This window comes from Rattus rattus, chromosome X (assembly GCF_011064425.1).
Source record: "Rattus rattus isolate New Zealand chromosome X, Rrattus_CSIRO_v1, whole genome shotgun sequence".
Classification (NCBI taxonomy): Eukaryota; Metazoa; Chordata; class Mammalia; order Rodentia; family Muridae; genus Rattus; species Rattus rattus.
Genome location: NC_046172.1, coordinates 22,556,225 through 22,575,501, shown reverse-complemented (window position 1 = coordinate 22,575,501; position 19,277 = coordinate 22,556,225). Strand labels below are relative to the sequence as shown.

Here is a 19,277-nt window from a genome sequence, read left to right as displayed (position 1 = left end):
GTCTCAGGCAGGGCTCCTGCCTCACCTGGGCCCTCTCCCACGGGAGCCCAGAGGCCTTATACAGTTTCCTCTTGGGCCTGGGATGTGGGCAGGGGTGGGCAGTGTTGGTGGTCTCTTCTGCTCTGCACCAGGAGTGCCCACCTGAATTGCATGGTAAGGTATCTCCACAGGTTCTGGGAGCAGAGAGCTGCTGCCGGGGAGGGCCTTTCAAGTCAATTGAGTCTCCTCCATTTTAGACACCCAAATTTTCCATTAATGATCAGCGACAATCTTTTATATTACATAAAACTTGATGAAGGCTTTTGCTGGACCCAGATCAGAAATGGAGAGACAGCAAAAATAGTCACTGTCACAGCCTTGAAATGTCTGAGACAGGGAGAACATTCTATAAAATGCAGGTTGGAAAGTTTTTAACCCAACAAAAAATGTGTTTGCATATTTACCAAGAGAGAAGAATTAACATGTACATAGCACCATTACTCCAAATAGCCCAAGATAGAAAATATCCAAGAGGTAGAATGAGTAGCTAAATCATATAATATTCACATAGAGGGATATAGTGAAGATAATAAATGGACTACAACTACAGGCAACAATATAAATAGATCATCAAATATAATCATGAGGGAGAAATCCAGAAGTGCAAATAACATACTACATGATTCCAAAACAGGTCAAAGCAATGATTTCTATCGGAAGTCAGGATAATGGCTACCTATGACTAAAAGAGAAAATTGGCGCAATTTCTAGAGAGCTGCAAATGCACCCTTTTTCTTCTAGATGATAGTTTCAGTGGCACATTCACTTTGCAAAATCTCAGGCAACCCTACACTTTGCAATTTGTGCACATTTTTATAGGTATGTTTTTATATAGGAATGGAGGATGGGAGGAAAAGGAAGAGAAGGAGGAAGGGGGATAAAGGAAAGTCTCTTGTTTTTGTTTGCAACTAAAAGAATTCTCTATCAACTTTTCTCTAGAAACAGGAACTCTACTAAAAAAAATCTTTATTTCCATTTGCTTGCTCAAAGAAAGCTGTCACATAGCTTCTTGTCACACACAAGTTCTTTTTATGTCTTTCAGGAAAAAAAAAAAAGAATGTCCAACAGTTTAGTGCTTCTTTTATTCAAGGGGAAAAAACCATCAAATACATAGCTGCAATTTTGCCATCCGTGTCTTTTCAAGAAAACCAATAAATGGTAACTCTGTGTTGGTTAGGGTCAGCTAACTATTGGGACAAATGTCTCTTAAATCTCATAATGAAAGTTTACTTCTCTCTCACCCAAAATCTAATCATGGCTGACAGCTTTTTATGCAGTGGTTCAGAGGCCAAGGTCCTTTCTCTGTGGTAGGCCCATATCTTAAGGGCCCAACATTCTCTAATGAGTCTTCTGCAAATGGGCAAATAAATCATGTTCTAGTCACATAAAGGAATATAGTGAAGATAATAAATTAACTACAACTACATGCAACAATATAAATGGATTGTCAGATATAATCATGAGAGGAAAATTCAGATATGAAAATAGAGTACTATATGATGCCAAAGCTGCTCAAAGCAGTGTTGGAAGTACAGGTATTGTTTATGGGCTTTTTAATATCTTTTCAGAGGTGAAGCAGTGATTTTCCTACAGTTTATTGGATCTGGTACATGATCACACCTACTTGTGTACCCAAGAAGAAAATAGAAAAAATGAACACTTAGCTTTTCCCTAGCAGACCAGATCTACACTCTCCCATCTCTACGACCTCTCATGCCTGAAATTGGATTGCAGAGGAGAAAGGACAGGGCGTTATGGGAGAAGATTCAGACAGAAAACACGGATATCTGCACCCTGGTGCTATATCAAAACTGTTATACCCACACTCAACCTCCTTGTGGCCATCACCAAAAAACAAGCTCGCTGAGAATAAGTGCATAATGGCACCCAGGTAAATTGTTCTTCCAAGTGCCACACAAAAGGCAAGGCAAGAGTTACACTAGCCAAGCTAGACAAGGGAATAGCACTTTTTGTCCCCATTTTCCCCACATATCCAGTTGACCAGAATCAGAATAAGTACACTAGCTGAGGACATATGAGAGCTAGGTTTTATCAATTTTTATGTCTACTTCTTTCCCCAGGTCCTTTGATGATAATAATAAATCCATAAAAACCATGCCACCAGTAGCATAAACACATTGACCCTTTCTAAGTATATATAATGTGTATACCACAACTGCTAGCACCACCTGTGGATTAATTTATTACATTTTCACACTCTATGAGATCAATATTATCACTGTCCCCATTTCACCAATTAAGAAATTGAAGCACACAGATTAAGTCTAAGATCATACAGCTGGTAAGTGCTAATGCCATAAGAATCAATGATGACACAGAATACGAATGCAAGCATGTAATCCTAATAAAATTCCTACTCCCTCGGGAAACCTATACATGTGTAATTGTGTGTGTGTGTGTGTGTTTATTTGTTTGTGTGTGTGTGTGTGTGCCTGAGTATGTGTAGGAGCACCATGGTGTGCATACAAAAGCCCATAGAAGTCAAAAGAGGGTGTCAGGTCCTCTTGAGCTACAAGAAATTGTGCTGGTCATCCAACCTGAATACTTACCTTAGAGCAGCAAACAAATTCTACAGGTCCTGAGAACCAATATAGAACATAAGCTTCACAGATTGTAAGGTTTGATTCACTGAGGCTGAACAGGACAAATCACACACACACACACACACACACACACACACACACACACACACACCACCACCACCACCACCAATAACAACAACAACAACAACAACAACAACAACAATTATTAATTAAGAAAACCTAAAGTACTTCAAACTGATGTTTAAGACAATAATAAATAATATGAATAACCTGCTCCCCTCATTGTTTCTCCTGAAATGTCTTTGTAAGTGAACCCTCCTCTCATTATCACCTGCCTCCGTATAAGCAGCTTAAGAGCTACTTAGTACAGAACATGAAACAAAGGGTTAAATTAAAGCCACACAAAAGACAAACTTATGCAATATATTTTTCTTTATACAGTTGGATTAGTTTTAAGTAGCAAAAACTAAAATTTTGCTAGATGAGCACTAGGTGATATCTGATACCTGAGAGGGCCCCAACATTTCTCTGCTCTCACACCAAAGGTATTTAACTCAAATAGTATTCTTTGGAAACACTCCAGGTCCCCCTCTCCCCAAATCCCTTCTTAGTTTGCCACCTGCCCCCCATCAACACACAAACACATCGTCACAAACTTCATAACCCATTTTCTCATGTTGGTAAAACAAGAGAAAATCCCTTGACGTCACCTCAAAGGGTTTTCTGTGTTATTTATTCCCATAGCCTTTCCTCCTCTCACTTAATCTCTAGATTCAAATGCTCAATAAACATGCACCATCTTGCAAATGGGCGGGCAGGGGTGGACTGAAATGGCAGAATTCAGGTGCCAAATTAAAAGTGGAAATACAGCTTTAGCTGCATTAGTAAAATATAAATACCGGCTTGAGGAACAGAGTACACATGTGGGCTGGAGAGAAACGTAAATATTGAGAGTGTATTCTCGTCAACAGTATGTCTCGGTGGCTGTCATCTGCTCTCATAGTTACTAGCTCTTCTCTCTCAGGTGTCTGGCATCATCAAAAACAACAACAAAGAGTAGCTGAACTCTAGAATAAATGCAAATGTGCTTAAACAGAGTCATCAGATTCTAAACACCTTTTCTCCCCCTCCATAAGAGTTATGAGCAATGGAATAAAGTGCAGACAAAAGCCAGTAATTTTTTGCAGCTTAAAAAACTTATCAAAGGCAAGAGATCTTTTAATGTCTTCTGAAATGTTGTTTTTAGCTTTATCTTTAAAACAATCCCAGTTCTAAGTTATTCCTTAGGTCCCCAAAGCCAGGTTCTTACCCATGTGTAAGCAAGCTCTGCTTCTCCATAAAATCTGGCAGCCAGATATAAAAAGCCTCAGACCAAAAAGCAAGGAAAGACCACTGTTTCTTTTTTATCTTGGAAGTCTGAACCTTCCTGAGACCGCAGAAGATTCTATGGAGCCATTTATTCCCCTGTGGCCAAATTCACATGGCAGCTCCAGTTAGAAGTATATGCCAGATCAGCCAACGTCTAACCCTGGATTCTATATCAAGGAAATATTAAGAATTTGTAGTGAGGAAAATGGTCTCTGTCTAATGGTGACACAAATTAGAAAACTAGATTTATTAATAATTGTTAAAAGTCATCATTACACACTTGAGATAGATACATATTACTGCTTATAACTTATACCAAGTGGTCTCATCCTAGACAAATAACTACAGGCCATTGATGACAATTTGGAGGAGGATTAGCCTCTCCCACTGATGAGCCCCCATAATTGTTGTCCAGCGCAGAATGGTCAGCCTTGAAACCATATATACATAAACAACAAAAACAGACTCAGCAGGGCATATGTACTTTATCTACATGCTTTATATAAAATACATATATACATACATATATAATAATACTAAGCAAAGACAAAGACTATCAACGTGGGAGTGGAAGGTATGGAACAGGTTTGAGGAAGTGTAGTTTGGAGGGGCTGGAGGGAGGAAAAAGAGGGGTGGAAGTAACGAAATTCTGTTTCAGTGAAAAGCATCTTTTAAAGGAGGTATTAATTAAAACAACTTCCTCTTTTCAAGACAACAATTAATATTGTTCAACAAAGCTCTAGGAGAAGTGCCTTCTTCCTTAGAGCACTGGCTTTATGAACTACATTGGATCTCTATGTGAGAATTTGCTCTCCTTGGAAAGATGACAAGAGACTATGCCATGGGTTTCTTGAGAGTGAGTCTCATGAAGGAAGAGAAGAGGGCCTTCCTCTCCTTTTCTAATTTTGCTTTTCTGTATGGGTTGAATTGCCCAGTCCTACCCATGAAGCAAAAGCATCAACAGCTCTATGGTGGATCCAAACACTTTTCAGTGCTTTTACCAAACCACTCCCTGTTCTTACCTCGATGACTGTGTCACCCATCTATATGGTCTCCCTGATGCTACTCTCCCTGTCTCTGACAAGTCTCTCCACACCATAACCCACATGATTCTTTTCAAGTCTAAGTTAGTCACATTGCTCCTGCCTTAACAGCCTTGAAGGATTGCCACTATACCCAGAGCAAAGGGCTAATGAACAAAACTGTCTCTGTCATTGCAATGACCTCCCAGACCCTATGTGATCTATCACCATCTTACCAGGCCACTCTCCTCTCACTCCCCTCCTCATCTCTTCTATAGCCACCACTATGACCTCTTTGCTCCCCTACCATCATCAAATCATTCATGACATGTCTTTACCTCAGAGTCTTTGTGTGCTCTATGATTTTTCCTCTGCCAACAGAACCTTTTTCCATCAATGTGTGCATAATTCACTCCAGTACCTCCTTCCCATCTTTTGCTCAGATGAAGCTTCTTCAGTGTGGCCCACCAGATACCCTATTGATCATGACTGATCATCCTGGCCCCACACAGTTGATTGTCCTCCTTTGACACCCCCTAAAAGGCTTGGGCATTCCCTCAGGTACACTGTTTGCTGTTTTGCATTTATCTCTCTCCTTTGGAACACAGGCTTATAGTTGCTTTCTGTTTGCTTATCAGACATAAGTGTCTAAAACAGTGTCTGATGTGTAGTAAATGAGTGACACTGGATGATAAGATATTCACGCTTTTTTATATGTTTATCCAAATAACAAAATGATGGCCATTAAAAAACAACCTTGTGGGGGTGGGGATTTAGCTCAGTGGTAGAGCGCTTGCCTAGAAAGCGAAAGGCCCTGGGTTCGGTCCCCAGCTCCGAAAAAAAAAAAGAAAAAAGAAAAAAAAAACTAACCTTGTCATCTGGCCAAACTGAAAATCAGAATCACTCAATCAGCCAGTGACATCCTTCTCCTGAACTTGTATTTCACAGATTCAGACAAAGGTTTCCACCTACTTGGGAAGAGTGACATATACCTTCTATTCTGTCTGATGCAGTTGTAGTATGAACAAAAGAGCTGATACACCAGGCACAGTTCTCAATACGCACTCAAAACCACGATGCTGTCAGTATTGTTATCTCCACTCCATAGCAGATGGAAAATCCAACTATGCCGAGACAGTGCAGACAATATCAGAACCCACATAGTCCAACTTTAGAATCCATCATACTCCTCACCACAAATGTTCCCACTTTCCTGGCTCACCAGATACTCACCAGCCTCCCTCAAACTGAGCTTAAGGACACTTCAAAGGTCCTGAATACTCAATATTGTCTTAGGGAACAAAGAATGGGGACATAAGGCCCTCGTCAAGTACCCTAAAAGAAGGGAAGAGACTTTTCACAAACAAGGTATTCTTGAGCCTGAGAAATGAGCTGCAGATCCCCAAGAGTCCCCTTGCAATCTTATAATGCTGTCATTTCATAGCCAAGATGACAAAGCTGGTCTGTCAAAACAAACTATTTATCTATTAGACACAAAAAAATGAAAATGACCCTTCTGATTGCTGTTAATAGGCCCAATTTCAGCCATATTAACCTTATTGCTTTTTGAATAGGGCTATTAGACGAGGAGATCAAAGGAATGCTACAGACATATGGTATCTTGATTTCAGCAAACCATTGACAATCGCTCATAAAGATAGATCTTGTGGGCAGGGTGGAGAAATGTGGTTAGAATGGGAAGGTAGGGAGTACATTTGTGGCTTTTGCAACAATGGCACCCAAGGAATGTTGATTAATAGATGTCAACTTAGAAGGACATTGCTAGTACTGCCTGCCAGTGAGCTCTGGTCTTGAGTCCACCTGAGCAATAATTTTATCAGGGATGTGGGTGATGTCATAGAATCATGTTTACAGTGTCTGCAAAGACTAAAACGCTGTGGGCAGTAGGTGACACATTGAATCAAGATATTAAACCATTACCACTGATTGGAAATGAAAGAGCAAAGCAAGCAAGATTCAATTTAACAAAGACAACAGAACAGTCTCACAAAATTTAAGTTCAAACTATCAACTATATATAGAACTAAGGAAATTTCAAGTTTAAAATGTACCACCCTAAAGAAGGGAAGTTACTGGGGCATAATAGCAATAGTAAATCAACAACACCATGTGATGGTTAAAATAAAGGTCATCTTAGTCCTATTATGACAGTCACAGTCATAGAAATAGAAGAAATGAGTTTCATCACATCCTGTGCCTGCGACAGATAGCAACCAGGAAAACAGGACTAGAAAACTTCACTGGGAGATCTAAGTAACCGAAGTTATCTAACCTGGAATGAAGATCACTTAGGATAAATCATAGCAATACACCTGCAGCTACTTCCAGAGAAGGGAAAAGAGATTAAAAGTAGATGCTACACAGCTTCAGTACCAGAACTAGGACAAAAGTCTGTCATTACCAAAAAAATGTGATACCAGTATAAATAAGAACCTTATGAGCATGAGAAGCATTGGACAATAACAAGAAGTGGTTGGCCACTCCCTAATGCCAGGGGTCTTACAGGAATTACCATTTGGGACATCTTTAAGAGTCCTACTGTGGATGGGAAGTTGATTTTTTTTTTCCAAAATGTAAGATCCCCAAATTTCGTGATTCTTATTCAATTAACATTAACTATGTGTGTGTGTGTGTGTGAGAGAGAGAGAGAGAGACAGAGACAGAGACAGAGACAGAGACAGAGACAGACTCACCTCACAGTCCAAGTCAGCTTCAAAATCAAATCTTCCAGCCTCCGCCCCCCTGAAAGCTAGATTACAGACATGTACTACCATGTCTGGCAAGTTATTTACTCTTGGCTTATTTCTCTTTGAGGATCATAGACACTTAATAATTAAGTGCTTTTTCAGAATTTGTATGCCCACATCCACAGATAATTTGCTTAGTAAACTGAAACCTCCTCGTTCTCATTAACGGCTGAGAGATGGACATTAAAGGAGAGACAGAAACTGACCGTGTCCGTTTCAGTTGTTCATAAAGATGAGCTACACAGGGTCTCTGACCTCTGGATTTATAGTCCAGTGGAGTATGAACTGAAATGTTGTTTCAACAGATTTTAAACCTAGAATGAAGTTCTTACATTCAAAACTCATGCCAACCTCACTAATTTTATTTTGATACAGTTCATAAAGGATTATAGATACAAAACCATGTTCAGTAAGTCTCCTAATTGTTGTTTTGTGCTTAGTCATGCTTTTGTTATAAAAATTAGAATGGCACATAAATCGTTGCGCTCCATGATTTTGTGTGTGTTTATCATGTGTGTATTTGTGTGGGTGCAGAGGTGTGTGTGTGTGTGTGTGTGTGTGTGTGTGTGTGTGTGTGTACACAAGAATAAGCATCTATGTGGAGGCCAGAGGTCAAGCTCAGGAATTGTTCTTCAAGAGGCATCTACCTGTTTTGTTCTATTGAGACAGTTTCTCTCATAGGCCTGAAGCTCACATAATAAGCTAGCTCATTGGCTCCAGTCTCTAACTTCCCAATGCTTAGCTCCTAATCATATGCCACCACATCCAGCCCTTTATATGAGTTCTAGGGATGGAACTCAGGTCCTCTGGCTTGCATGGTAAGCACTCTACCCATTGAGAATTCTTTCCAGCCTTGCCCCATGATGTTTTTAACGGTGTATACAAAAGTAAGCTTCAGTAACAAATCAAGATTCTAATTCTTCTTTAAAATTCTCACTGATTCTAGAACTTCAAAGGGCCAGTCCTCATGACTGAGGGGATAATGTAAGACAACAGAGTGACTTCATATGTCACCAATGGTTAAGGTAAATTAAAAGCTGTAAGACTGAAGACATTTTAGACACCTACATGGATGTTTCACTTTGGTAATGACTTCCTCAGAAAAGTCCTCTTCGAGTTTTTTTCACCTATCAGTCCATCAGCATCTCAAATATTTCCTAAGTAAAGTAGTTCAGCGATTCTGATTTAAAAACTGAGCATGGGGTCTGGTTTGGTGGTACATGCCTGTCATATTAACACTCCAGAGGGAGATTTAAGAGGATTAGGTATTCAAGGTCATTTTCCTGACCTTGAAAGTTTGAACCCAAACTAAACTACAGAAATCCCAATCTCAATAAACAATGACAGATAGAAATTGGTGACGAGAGTGGTCATCTGCTAACTGGAACCCAAACATTCTCTTTGTTGCAAACACACATTTATTAATTAATCTGTACAATAACTTCATGCCATAGAGACTTTATTATTTTATTTTTAATATCTTTGAACCATTTTATTCTCTTCTTTTGGAAAAACGCCACAACTTTATATCTTATGCTATCAAATGAACCTCCCCAAAACCCTAAAATAAAATGTAAGCCACGTATGGTGGCACACACCTTTAATCCCAGCACGGGATATAAAGGCATGCAGAACTCTGAGTTCAAGGCCGACCTTGTCTACTTAGTGAATTAATTCTAGAACAGCCAGGGCTATGTAGAGAGAAACTGTCTCAAAAGCAAACAAAAAAATGTCCAACCCAGTTCAATGGAAAAAGTCTAGGAAAATGTGTTGTGTTGTTAGTGGTTATTAGGAAATTATAGCCACGAATTTTTAACCTTTGAGAAATTGTTTTCTTCTCCATCATTCTGGGACAAGTTGAAAAGCAGCTGTGAATGGAGCAGTTGGGAACTCTTATTGCCTCAGAGAACCTCACTTGGCAGAGCCAGGAAGAAAGGAAACTCAACCACAGCTACCAAAACATCCAAGAAGACACAGGAGGCTGGCTCAAGAGGATTGTGATGAGCTGTAGGTAGGATAGACACAATGAGGAGAAATACATTATCATAGCAAACTCATGATCAATGCTACCATGCCAGCCACAAATAATTCCTCCCCCAAATGTATTAACTTCTGTAGCTCTTTCAGGACTTAGCAGTCTCCATATCTTCTTTGGCTGAAACCATGCTTCTTAAATAGGGAGTGTGGATACCCTAGGACAGTGGTTCTCAACCTCCGTAATGCTGAGACCATTTAATACAGTCCCTGATGTGGTGACTCCCAACCGTCTTTTTTTGCGACTTCATAACTGTAATTTAGCTACTGTTATAAATCGTAATGTAAAGACTTGATATTCAGGATATCCGATATGTGACTCTCAAAGGAGTGCTGAACTGCAGGTTGAGAATCACTGTCCTAGGAGCATCACTGGCATTTCTCATGGCCATAACCAGCATATTCAGAGGCTGGCTGGTTGAAGAACCATTAAGAGATCCTTTGTCCACATACACTTGAGTTTCTTCTCTTCTCCTTTCCACTGCCAAAGCACAACAGAACTTCCATACCAAGAGTTTCCAACTGTGGTGCAGTCACTAGTAATAGCAGCTACTTCCACACCCACTGCAAAATGTTCTAGCAAGGGCCAGGGATGTATCTAATCTGTAATTCTGCATAAAATATTTCAAGGAAAAAGAATGAGAGCCTGCTCTCATCGTTTAAAGATCCAACAGATCTTAGGATGATGCACAGTGAGGCTTTGAGTTCAGTCTCTAGCACTACAAAGAAAAAGAGATCCAGCCGGTTGTCCTGGTTTAGGCCTCCTGAGATATTTCTCAACCAAGTAATTTTCATTGAAGATAAGGAAGTGAGAAAGTGAAAGCGGGGAGAAAGAGCAGCAAATATAGGCTATGTCATCATCAGCTCCATGATAACTATGGGCAACTATTGCTCAATTTTTTTTTTTTTTTTTTTTTTTTTTTGTGCTGCCTTGGGGACATTAACTGGATGGCCCTTCTGGCTTTCTTTCCCTATATGGAAGGGGGAAACCTGTTCCACTTGCTAAACAAAAAAGTCTCAGGAAGAGTGTGCCATAAGAAGTAGGAGAGGTATGGAGATTAAATAAGATAATGCCTGCATCGTACTTAGAGCAGAAGCTGACAAATAGACTCAGAAGTGATAACTAAGATCTAAAGTGAGAGCCAGTGAGATAGCTCAGAAGGTCAAGGTAAAGGTGCTTGCTGCCAAGCCTGATAGCCTGAGTTTCATGCAAGCATCTCACATGGTGGAAGAAGAGGACTGCAACTTGTCCTCTGACCTTCATGTGTACTCTAAGGCATCCATGCACCCATGGACATACACAGATAAATGGTAAATTTCAAATAGTAACTATGCATCTATGTGCAGAAGATCATCTTGTCTCCTGCCTTCCATCATTTATAAAGACACATTCCAAGCCCGGTGTGGTGGCACGTGCCTTTAATGCCAGCACTCCAGAGCTTGAAGCAGGAAGAACTCTCTGTGAGTTTGAGGCCAGCCTATTCTACATAGCAAGTTCCAGGACAACAAGGACTACCTACATAGACCTGTCTCAAAAAAATCCATGCCAAATGAATAATACATCTAAACTGCGAAGGCAAAATAAACTTTAGAACTCAGGGGATCTCTTCATGGTCCAAGGGTCAATGAAGAATTTCTTTAAGAATAAACAAAAGAGAAACAAGAAACTTGCTACAAAGAAAAAGATCCTTGATAAACTGGACAACAAAAAAAACATAAACTTCTGCTCATCAAATTATAACACTAAAAACATCAAAATTCAAACCCCTGGAAGACATGACATTGCGCAGTACCTAGAAATGATCAATAACTCATTCACAAAATATATTTTAAAATATTCAGAGATTGATTCTTGGCCTTTTGGCTAAGATTAGGTATAAAATATTCAGAAAAGACAATAAGGAAGAGGAACCAAAGACTTTATTTAAAATGAAGTAAAAGAAAAAAATGAGTGGAGTGTAAGTATAGGTCTTGAACTAGTAATCAAGAAAAAGGGATGTCCAAATTGGATTTTAAACGCACACAAAGAAGGCTCATTTCACCAGCTATTCAACACGCAGCTCGGAATTACTATGCAGTTTTATCACATTTATTGACAGTGTAGCTGTTATCTAAAAAAAAAAATCAGTGCTCATGAAGATGCAGATCAACTAAAATCCCTGGCAGTGTAAAATGATACAACGAGGTAGAAAACCATCAAGGGCATATATTAAAGGCAAGCATACCCCCCACCCCCGAAACCAGCAATCCACTTTTAGATGCATACCAACCAGTGGGATATAAATATGTTCACCAAAAGGCATGTAAAGTGGTTGGAGAAGTAATTCAGTTGGTAGAGTGCTTGCCTAGCAGGAACTAAACTCTGGGGTTGATCCCCAGTGTGGTATAAAGCCAGCTATGGTAGCTTTAATCCCAGCTGCAAAGGTGGAGTGGGAGAAGGATCATGAAATTCAAGTCATCCTTAGCTACATAGAGAGTTCCAGGCTACCCTAGGATACATGATCCCGTATTTTAAAAAACTAAAAATACAGAAGGCATATGGTAAAAAAAAAAAAAGGCCCATCATGAGAATGGATCGCATAGTAGATATCCACAATTTCACTCAGCAATGACAATGAGCAATCTATTATATATGCAAAAAACATGGAAGACCCTTACCAGTGCAATGATGAATAAATAATGTAGACAGTAAAAGTGGTGTGTGTGTGCACTTACATAGATAGATTCCCTGGGGAAATGAACGGTGACTGGTAGAGGGCTCAACAATGTTTTTGTCTCTTGATCTGAGTAGTTTTTCCTTGAGTTATCTATCTCGTGAAAACTCACCAACATGAACACTTAGAATCTGCATGCCTCTTTTTAAACACAGGAATGTCAGGCATCAATGCAAATTCGACTTAAAAACTCAGTAACTAAATGTAATTAGCAGTATCCAAAAGGCCAACAACAAGAAATGTCTAAGGCTGAACGGTTGGCCTTGAGTCCCATGAAGTAATTCCAAAGCCTCAGGTGTTAGTGACTGAAAAGCTGGACTCGCTTCAAGTTTATGACCATAAATCTCAGAAGGCTCTCCACACAGCCAGCTAATCCCACTACACTTCCTTACTGCCTCCACGTTCCCCTGAGACAGCTTATTAACACCTTACCTCCTCTCCTCGAGTTGCCAACACCCTCTCAGCTGATGATCTCACCACTTACTTCATAGAGAAAATAGATGTCATTTTTTTAAATGGCAAGGGGAAACACCCAGCTCCACCTTCACCTCTGTCAGTCCACCAGCTCACCTGTCTCTCTGCCTGAATCTGCCGCTTTCCCTTCAAATGGTATTTTAATCTTCCCCCATCTCTGCTTCTCCGACTTCAGAACTGTTCAGATTGCTTTCCCAGCACCAATTTCCATTCTCCTGAAACCAAGCATGCACAACATGCTGATACCTTTAAAGAAGTTTTCCTTCCATGCCGTATTTTCATGTAGCCTCTGCTCCAGTTCTCTATTTCCCTTCAGAGCAGAACTCCTAACAAGAGTCATCAGTCACTGCCATTTCTTCTTCCACCCATCCTGTTCTATCTCTACCCCTTCTTAGACACATGCTAAGCATGTACCCCCCCAACACACACGGCTGTAATCCCTTCTTCTTGCTTCTACCATATCACCCTGGCCTGATTTTTAGTCTAGATTTTTAAGCCTCAGTACTGGCAACAAACCCAGTGCTTTGCACATGCTAAACATGTACTATACTACTGACTAATACATAGCACTTAGTGATGTGTTGTTTGTTTTGCGAAGCAGGATCTGTGTGTTATGTGGTGTGTGTGTGTGTGTGTGTGTGTGTGTCTGTCTGTCTGTCTCTGAATGTATGTACATTCACGTGTGTGTGTGAGTGTGTGTGTGTGTCTGTCTGTCTGTCTGTCTCTCTGAATGTATGTGCATTCATGGGTGTGTGGGTGCGTGGGTGCATGCGTGTGTGTGTGTGTGTGTGTGTGTGTGTGTGTGTGTGTGTAATGTAGTACTTACTCAAGGTTTCCTGCCTCTGCTTCCCAAGGGCTACAATTTACACCACTGTGAACCACCACAACCAACTCTTCTAGAGTAATTGTTTGAATTCTTCCTCTTTCCCTATGAAACTCAAAGTTGGACTCCCCTAGGCTTTCATACTAATTTCCTCCCTTCTGTGAAAATCCAAGCACGCCTAACAATCAGTACCTTTCTGCTTTCTGCAAGTCCCAGTCTCCTTTTCCCTACTGTCTCCATTGTCCATAGTCTTTCTGTCTCACATCTTCATTCCCAAAGCTTGAGCCTTTCTCTTATGCTCTCAATTCACACATCTAATTCATCACTTTCAACACTCACCAGACACCTCAAACTTAACAGGCCTCTAGTAGTAAACTACGGATCGAATTCCCTTTAGAATAAATGTCCACTCTCCCACTAGCCTTCTGTGTGTCTGTAAATGTCATCACTGTCTATGAATTATCTACATAAAGGAAACTACAAGTCTGACATCTAAATGACCTCTTGTCATACCCTGTACCTAATCTACTCAGTAAGCCCTATCAGTTATATTTCCAAAATGAATTGAGGCCTGACCACTTCTTCTTTATTTCTAGTCCCAAGACTAGTTGCACTGTCTAACTACTTTACCAGCCCAAACTTGCCTCAAAAGTGACTTCCGTGAAGTGTAGATCAGATCAGGCCATTCACCAAAGTGTTCCCTACCATGAGTCAGGGCAACAGGAAGCAGCTCTCTTAGGAAAGAGCAGGAAGAATGTGAGGCCTGGTTATCTGGGTAGAAAAACTAAGTGGGGATCTAGAAGCACAGACAGCCAAGGGGAGGAAGTCTTCTTCTCCCTTTGAAAATACTCGAAGGCTGGAGCGGGTCTTAAAGGGAGATTCATAATATAGTTGATACCAGTAAGGTCTAATCAGTCCTCCTGCCTTCTCAGGAGAACCCCTGCAGACACACATGTGCACGCCACAGGCTCTTCACAACTATGTGACTCCAGGTGCACGCTGAAATCATAAACTGGGCTGACTCAGGTGCTACTTTCCATCCTGCGAGGGAGAATCAGCACAGAGATTCCAATCTCTCCACTCTCCCCTCCCCCAAGGAAACCACGCAGCTGAGGCGGTATGTGAGTCAAAGGTCTTCGGCTCGCTGGACTCCAAAGGGTCCGTGGTAATCAGTCTCATGAAACCATCAGCTTCTCTTTCTCCTGTTTGACTTTCCCACTCAGTCCATGTGACTCCTGGGACCCGCTCTCAAACTACTAGCATGGACACCCTTGTCTGGGGCTTCTGAATTCTGGGAAAGTCAAACTAAGATGCAAAATAGTGTGCCTTTCCTCCTGAAAGTTATGACACCAAGCAAGGACAGTACAGTACTGTCCTGCATCTAAATGGATGAGAGGAGAGAGAAATCAGGGTACCAAACACTGAGACATTTTAGAAAAAAATTTCAGAGGAGGACTAGTAAGATGGTTCTGTGGGTAAAGGCATTCAAGGACCAAGCCTAGGTGACTAAGTTTCACCCCTGGAACCTACATAGTGTTAGGAGAAAGATGTATCCACAAAGTTATCCTCTGACTTCCATGGGCCCTACCCATATCATGCACACCACCACCACCACCACCACCACCAACAACAACAACAACAACACCAATACTAAACGAAACATTTTAGAAGAAAGTATTTTAAACAATCTACTTTAAGACCTTTCCTGTGGCCCTATCTTTATTTATTTACGTGTAAATATACATTAATAAGTTATAGTCATCAACTCATGCCAACACACTAATGATCCCCCTATCCCCATCTTCCATTCATTTATACTCTGATAGTGAAAAATGACTATCGAGATTAAATTAACCACCGAATGCCACTACTAATAGAAAGGGTAGTGAGGAGAATACATTCCCCTTTGGCAGTGTAAATTTTGAAGAAGTATGTCTGTGTCACACGTGCACGTGGAAAATGTTTGCCCCATTCAACTGTCTGCAGAACTTCTCTCCAGTTCTTTTGAAGTCACCACTTCCTACACACACACACACACACACACACACACACACACACACACACCACCACCACCACCACCACCCCCACCACCCCCCCACCACCGCCACCGCCAACAGAACTACCCAAATATCAGCGCACTGTTGAAAGTGAAGGGCCTGTCCCTGCTGGGTGGTTTGGGGTAAAAAGGAGCAGAATTAAAAACGCTCATTTCCAGTCCCAAAAGTAAAATACGACTTGGCCTAGGGCAATCCCTAATTCTTTCCAGAACTCATCCCGGAATTGCCCTTTTAAACAACTAGTCATTAACCCAACTCCAGGTCTTTTATAGCTGCGAAAAGTGATCGGGCACATCATTTATTCATTATGCTTATTATTATTGTTATTGTAGAAAAGCAGTGAATTCCTAGGGCAGGGTTCAAAGGGTTCTTCTAGGGAGGAAGGGGTGAGGGAAAGGAATGCCCAAGCCTGCAGGCCAGGCCAAGAAGCTGGGCCGAGCTGCCCGACAGAAGTGCAGGGAAATCCCCCTGAGAAGCATGCTGTCGAAGCTCCTCTGTCTGGCTCCCTCAGTGACCACCTCACACCAAAGCAGCTGCTGCAGCAACAGAAAAGGCTTCTTATGTAAGTCAGAACCGCTGACATCACCTTCCCCCAGAGCATCTTAGCTGAACTAGGAACCAAAGGATCTGCATACTAGTCCACAGCCTGGGTCGTTTTCTAAATGAGTCTGTCGCTGCCAGATTTGGGGTGCCAGGTTTGGGAGGCCGTGCACCAGTGGGAGGAGGACTGCATGCCCCCTTAGAGAATAGTTAACAGAGACTACTTATCAGGAGGTCTACGGGGCTGCAAGAGTAAAGTCAATGTGCAGTAAAGATGTGCAGGCGTCTCCTAGATCTCCTTCCTCGCCCTCTCACTGCAACCTGCCTGGCTGGACTGGCTCAGACCTGAGTCTGGATTTGTGCAAAAAGGCACTAAGAAAGAGAAAGAAGAACCTGGGGATGCTCAGAAGACAGATAATCCAAAGAGGCATACATAAAGAGCCCTAGGTAACTAACCCGGGGCAGAAAAGACACTCAAGGATCCCGTTTATCTCCCCAAGGCCCAGGCATTCCTTCCTTCCAATCCTTCACCAAGGCCTTCCCTGCTCCCAGGGTTCTCAGTAGAGCACAGTGGAGTTCATTCTAGGCAGCCAGCCAATGATGCTGGACTAGGTCACACACCTTTCAAAGGCACGAGTCCCGGGCACCCGAGGCCACAGCAAGTGTGACAAAGCACCTTGTCTCCCATGGACCTCTTAAAAGGACACCCACTACTTTGAAGCCCCCAAAGGTAAAACCTGGTGGTGGGCTCCTGGAAGCTACAGGAGTTGTACCCCCTCCTTCCCAAGGACATGAAAGGCATGTTTGTCCCAGTGGTAAATGACAGACCTTCTCTGCCTCCTGTCTGCCCCCCTAAATGTTCTCTACCTTCCTGTTCTCAATGCCAGGGATGTCTATGAGTTCAGAAGCTGTTCTTTTAACTTTCTGCCCTCCACACCTGCATCCCTGCATTGGTCAGGGGCCACCCCAGCTACTCAATCCGGGATGACTAGGGTGGATCTCAAGGTGGAAGAAGAGAGGGAAGGCAAGAGTAAGGTGCAAGTTGCAGCAGGCGCGGTGCCTCGGGGCTGGGATTGTGGCGAGTGGGGACAGTAAGAGGGTGCGGCGCTGGAGCCTAGCACCCTAGAGGATGGACGGCGCTGGTACTCACGCACTGCCTCCTGCTTGGGGTCCAACGTGTTGAGGACGCGCTGCACGCTGCCGAGCTTGCCCTGCAGCGCCCAGACGCGGTGGTGAGTAAGCTGGATGTCGCTCTCGAGCTCCTGGAAGAGGCTGCACGCGTGCCGGGCCACGTCTGAGAGCTGCCGGAGGACCCTGGCCAGCGCAGCGTTGCTGACGGCGCACAGGTCTAGCATAAGTAGCACAGCCTCGGCTGCAGCCTCAGACGCCTCGCCTGTGGCCGATGCTGCCTCCGGGACCCCCGCCACGCTCTCCTCCCCGGCCTCGCGCGCTTCGCCGGGTGGCTGCTGATCCTGCTCTGCTGGCGCCGGCATAGACGGCGGTGGAGGCGGTGGCAGTGGGAGAGGCGCAGGAGGTACACGAGGAGGCTCGTCTGGCTCCGGTGCCTCGGCCTCTTCCCGCCGGCCAGGCGGCTGCAGGGGCGGCGGCGGCTCAACGCTGCCTCCACTCGTGTCCTCATCTGGGCCGGGCGCCGGGCGCCGCTGCCGGCAAAGCCACTGCGGCTCCACGATCCGCTTGGCGAAAGGCATCCCGCGCAACCGGGCCGCGACTTTCCGTTCTCCTCTGAGCGTCCCTTGTGAGCTAGGGACCTGGCGCGCCCACCTGAGCAAGGAGAGGGCAGGAGTCCGGCAAGGATCGATCTGGGCAGTCCAGAGACGCTGAGGGCTCCTCTGCTCACCTGGCCTCCTCCTCTTGCTCTTCTTCACAGCTTAGTCTGACCTCCGGAGCACGGCTGTCTGGAAAGATGACAAGCGCTGGGCAAAGACATCTCGAGCTGTGCTTGGGTCCTCTTCACTTGCTCCCAACCGGGGTCAGCCGGCTCAGCTCCATCGCTTCTGAGCCCGTTGCCGCCGCCCTGGCCACTGCCGCCGCCTATATAAATGGGCGTGTGTGTATGTGTGTGTGTGTGAGAGAGTGAGTGTGTGTGCGTGTGTGTGTGATCGTGTGTGTATGTGTCTGTGTCCGCGTGTGTGTATAGGTGGGTGGGTGGATGGGTGGGTGTGAGTGTGTGCGCGCGCCTCAGTTTGAAAGTACCCCGGCGCAGGCCTCTCCCCGCGCGCCCCTCGGCCGCTCCGGGGAGCGATTGCGCCTGGGATCTCTCTCCCTTTCTGGGCGGGGAGGAGATTTCGGAAAGGCGCTCTGAAAACCCGGACAGGAATCCGCCTCCAGCCCTGGCTCAGGAGGCGGCGCGGGGGCGGCAGGGCGGATGCCGGGCGGGGGAGGCCAGGGCGAGAGGGGCGCAGCGCCCTGTGCGGCCGCTGGGAGTCACTGGTGGCCGGACCGCGCCTGGTGCGTTCCACCTCAGGCACTTTCTCAACGTGTCTCAGAGGTTAGAATTGAGACGAGGAGCTTGGTTGGGGCAGGGAGTCCACAAGTTTGGAGTGGGGGTGCTGGTAGCCAGCTCAGAGGGAGGAAAGTATTGGGGATGCTGTTGATTCGTGTTGGAGCAAGTCGTTTCATAGAATTCTAGCTCTGTCAAGTCTTCGGGTTCTTAGAGGGGAAATCTGGGCTGCTCCTTAAAGTGCCCCAGGCGCTGTGTTCACAGAGACAGCTGGGAAGGGTGACGCAGCATGGGTGCATTCCCACAGGGCCAGAGTGGCCAGACGGCTGTTTATACCATTTTTCTGACATCCTGTTTTGGTCTGCTTTGAGAACCACCTTCTACAGAACATCATGATTGAAACCCAAATTACT

The 19,277-nt window shown here is 43.7% G+C and overlaps 1 protein-coding gene across 2 annotated transcripts in view; it reads right to left on the bottom strand.

The window, feature by feature from the left end:
• The window catches only part of Nhs (NHS actin remodeling regulator), a 328,523-nt gene extending 309,800 nt beyond the window's left edge, over positions 1-18,723 (bottom strand). For both annotated transcript variants that reach the window (XM_032890068.1, XM_032890069.1), the window contains exon 1: positions 17,554-18,723. In XM_032890068.1, coding sequence (XP_032745959.1) covers positions 17,554-18,112 — 559 coding nt within the window. In that variant the 5' untranslated portion in view covers positions 18,113-18,723. The remainder of the gene's footprint in view (positions 1-17,553) is intronic.
• Between the last annotated feature and the right edge of the window lie 554 nt (positions 18,724-19,277).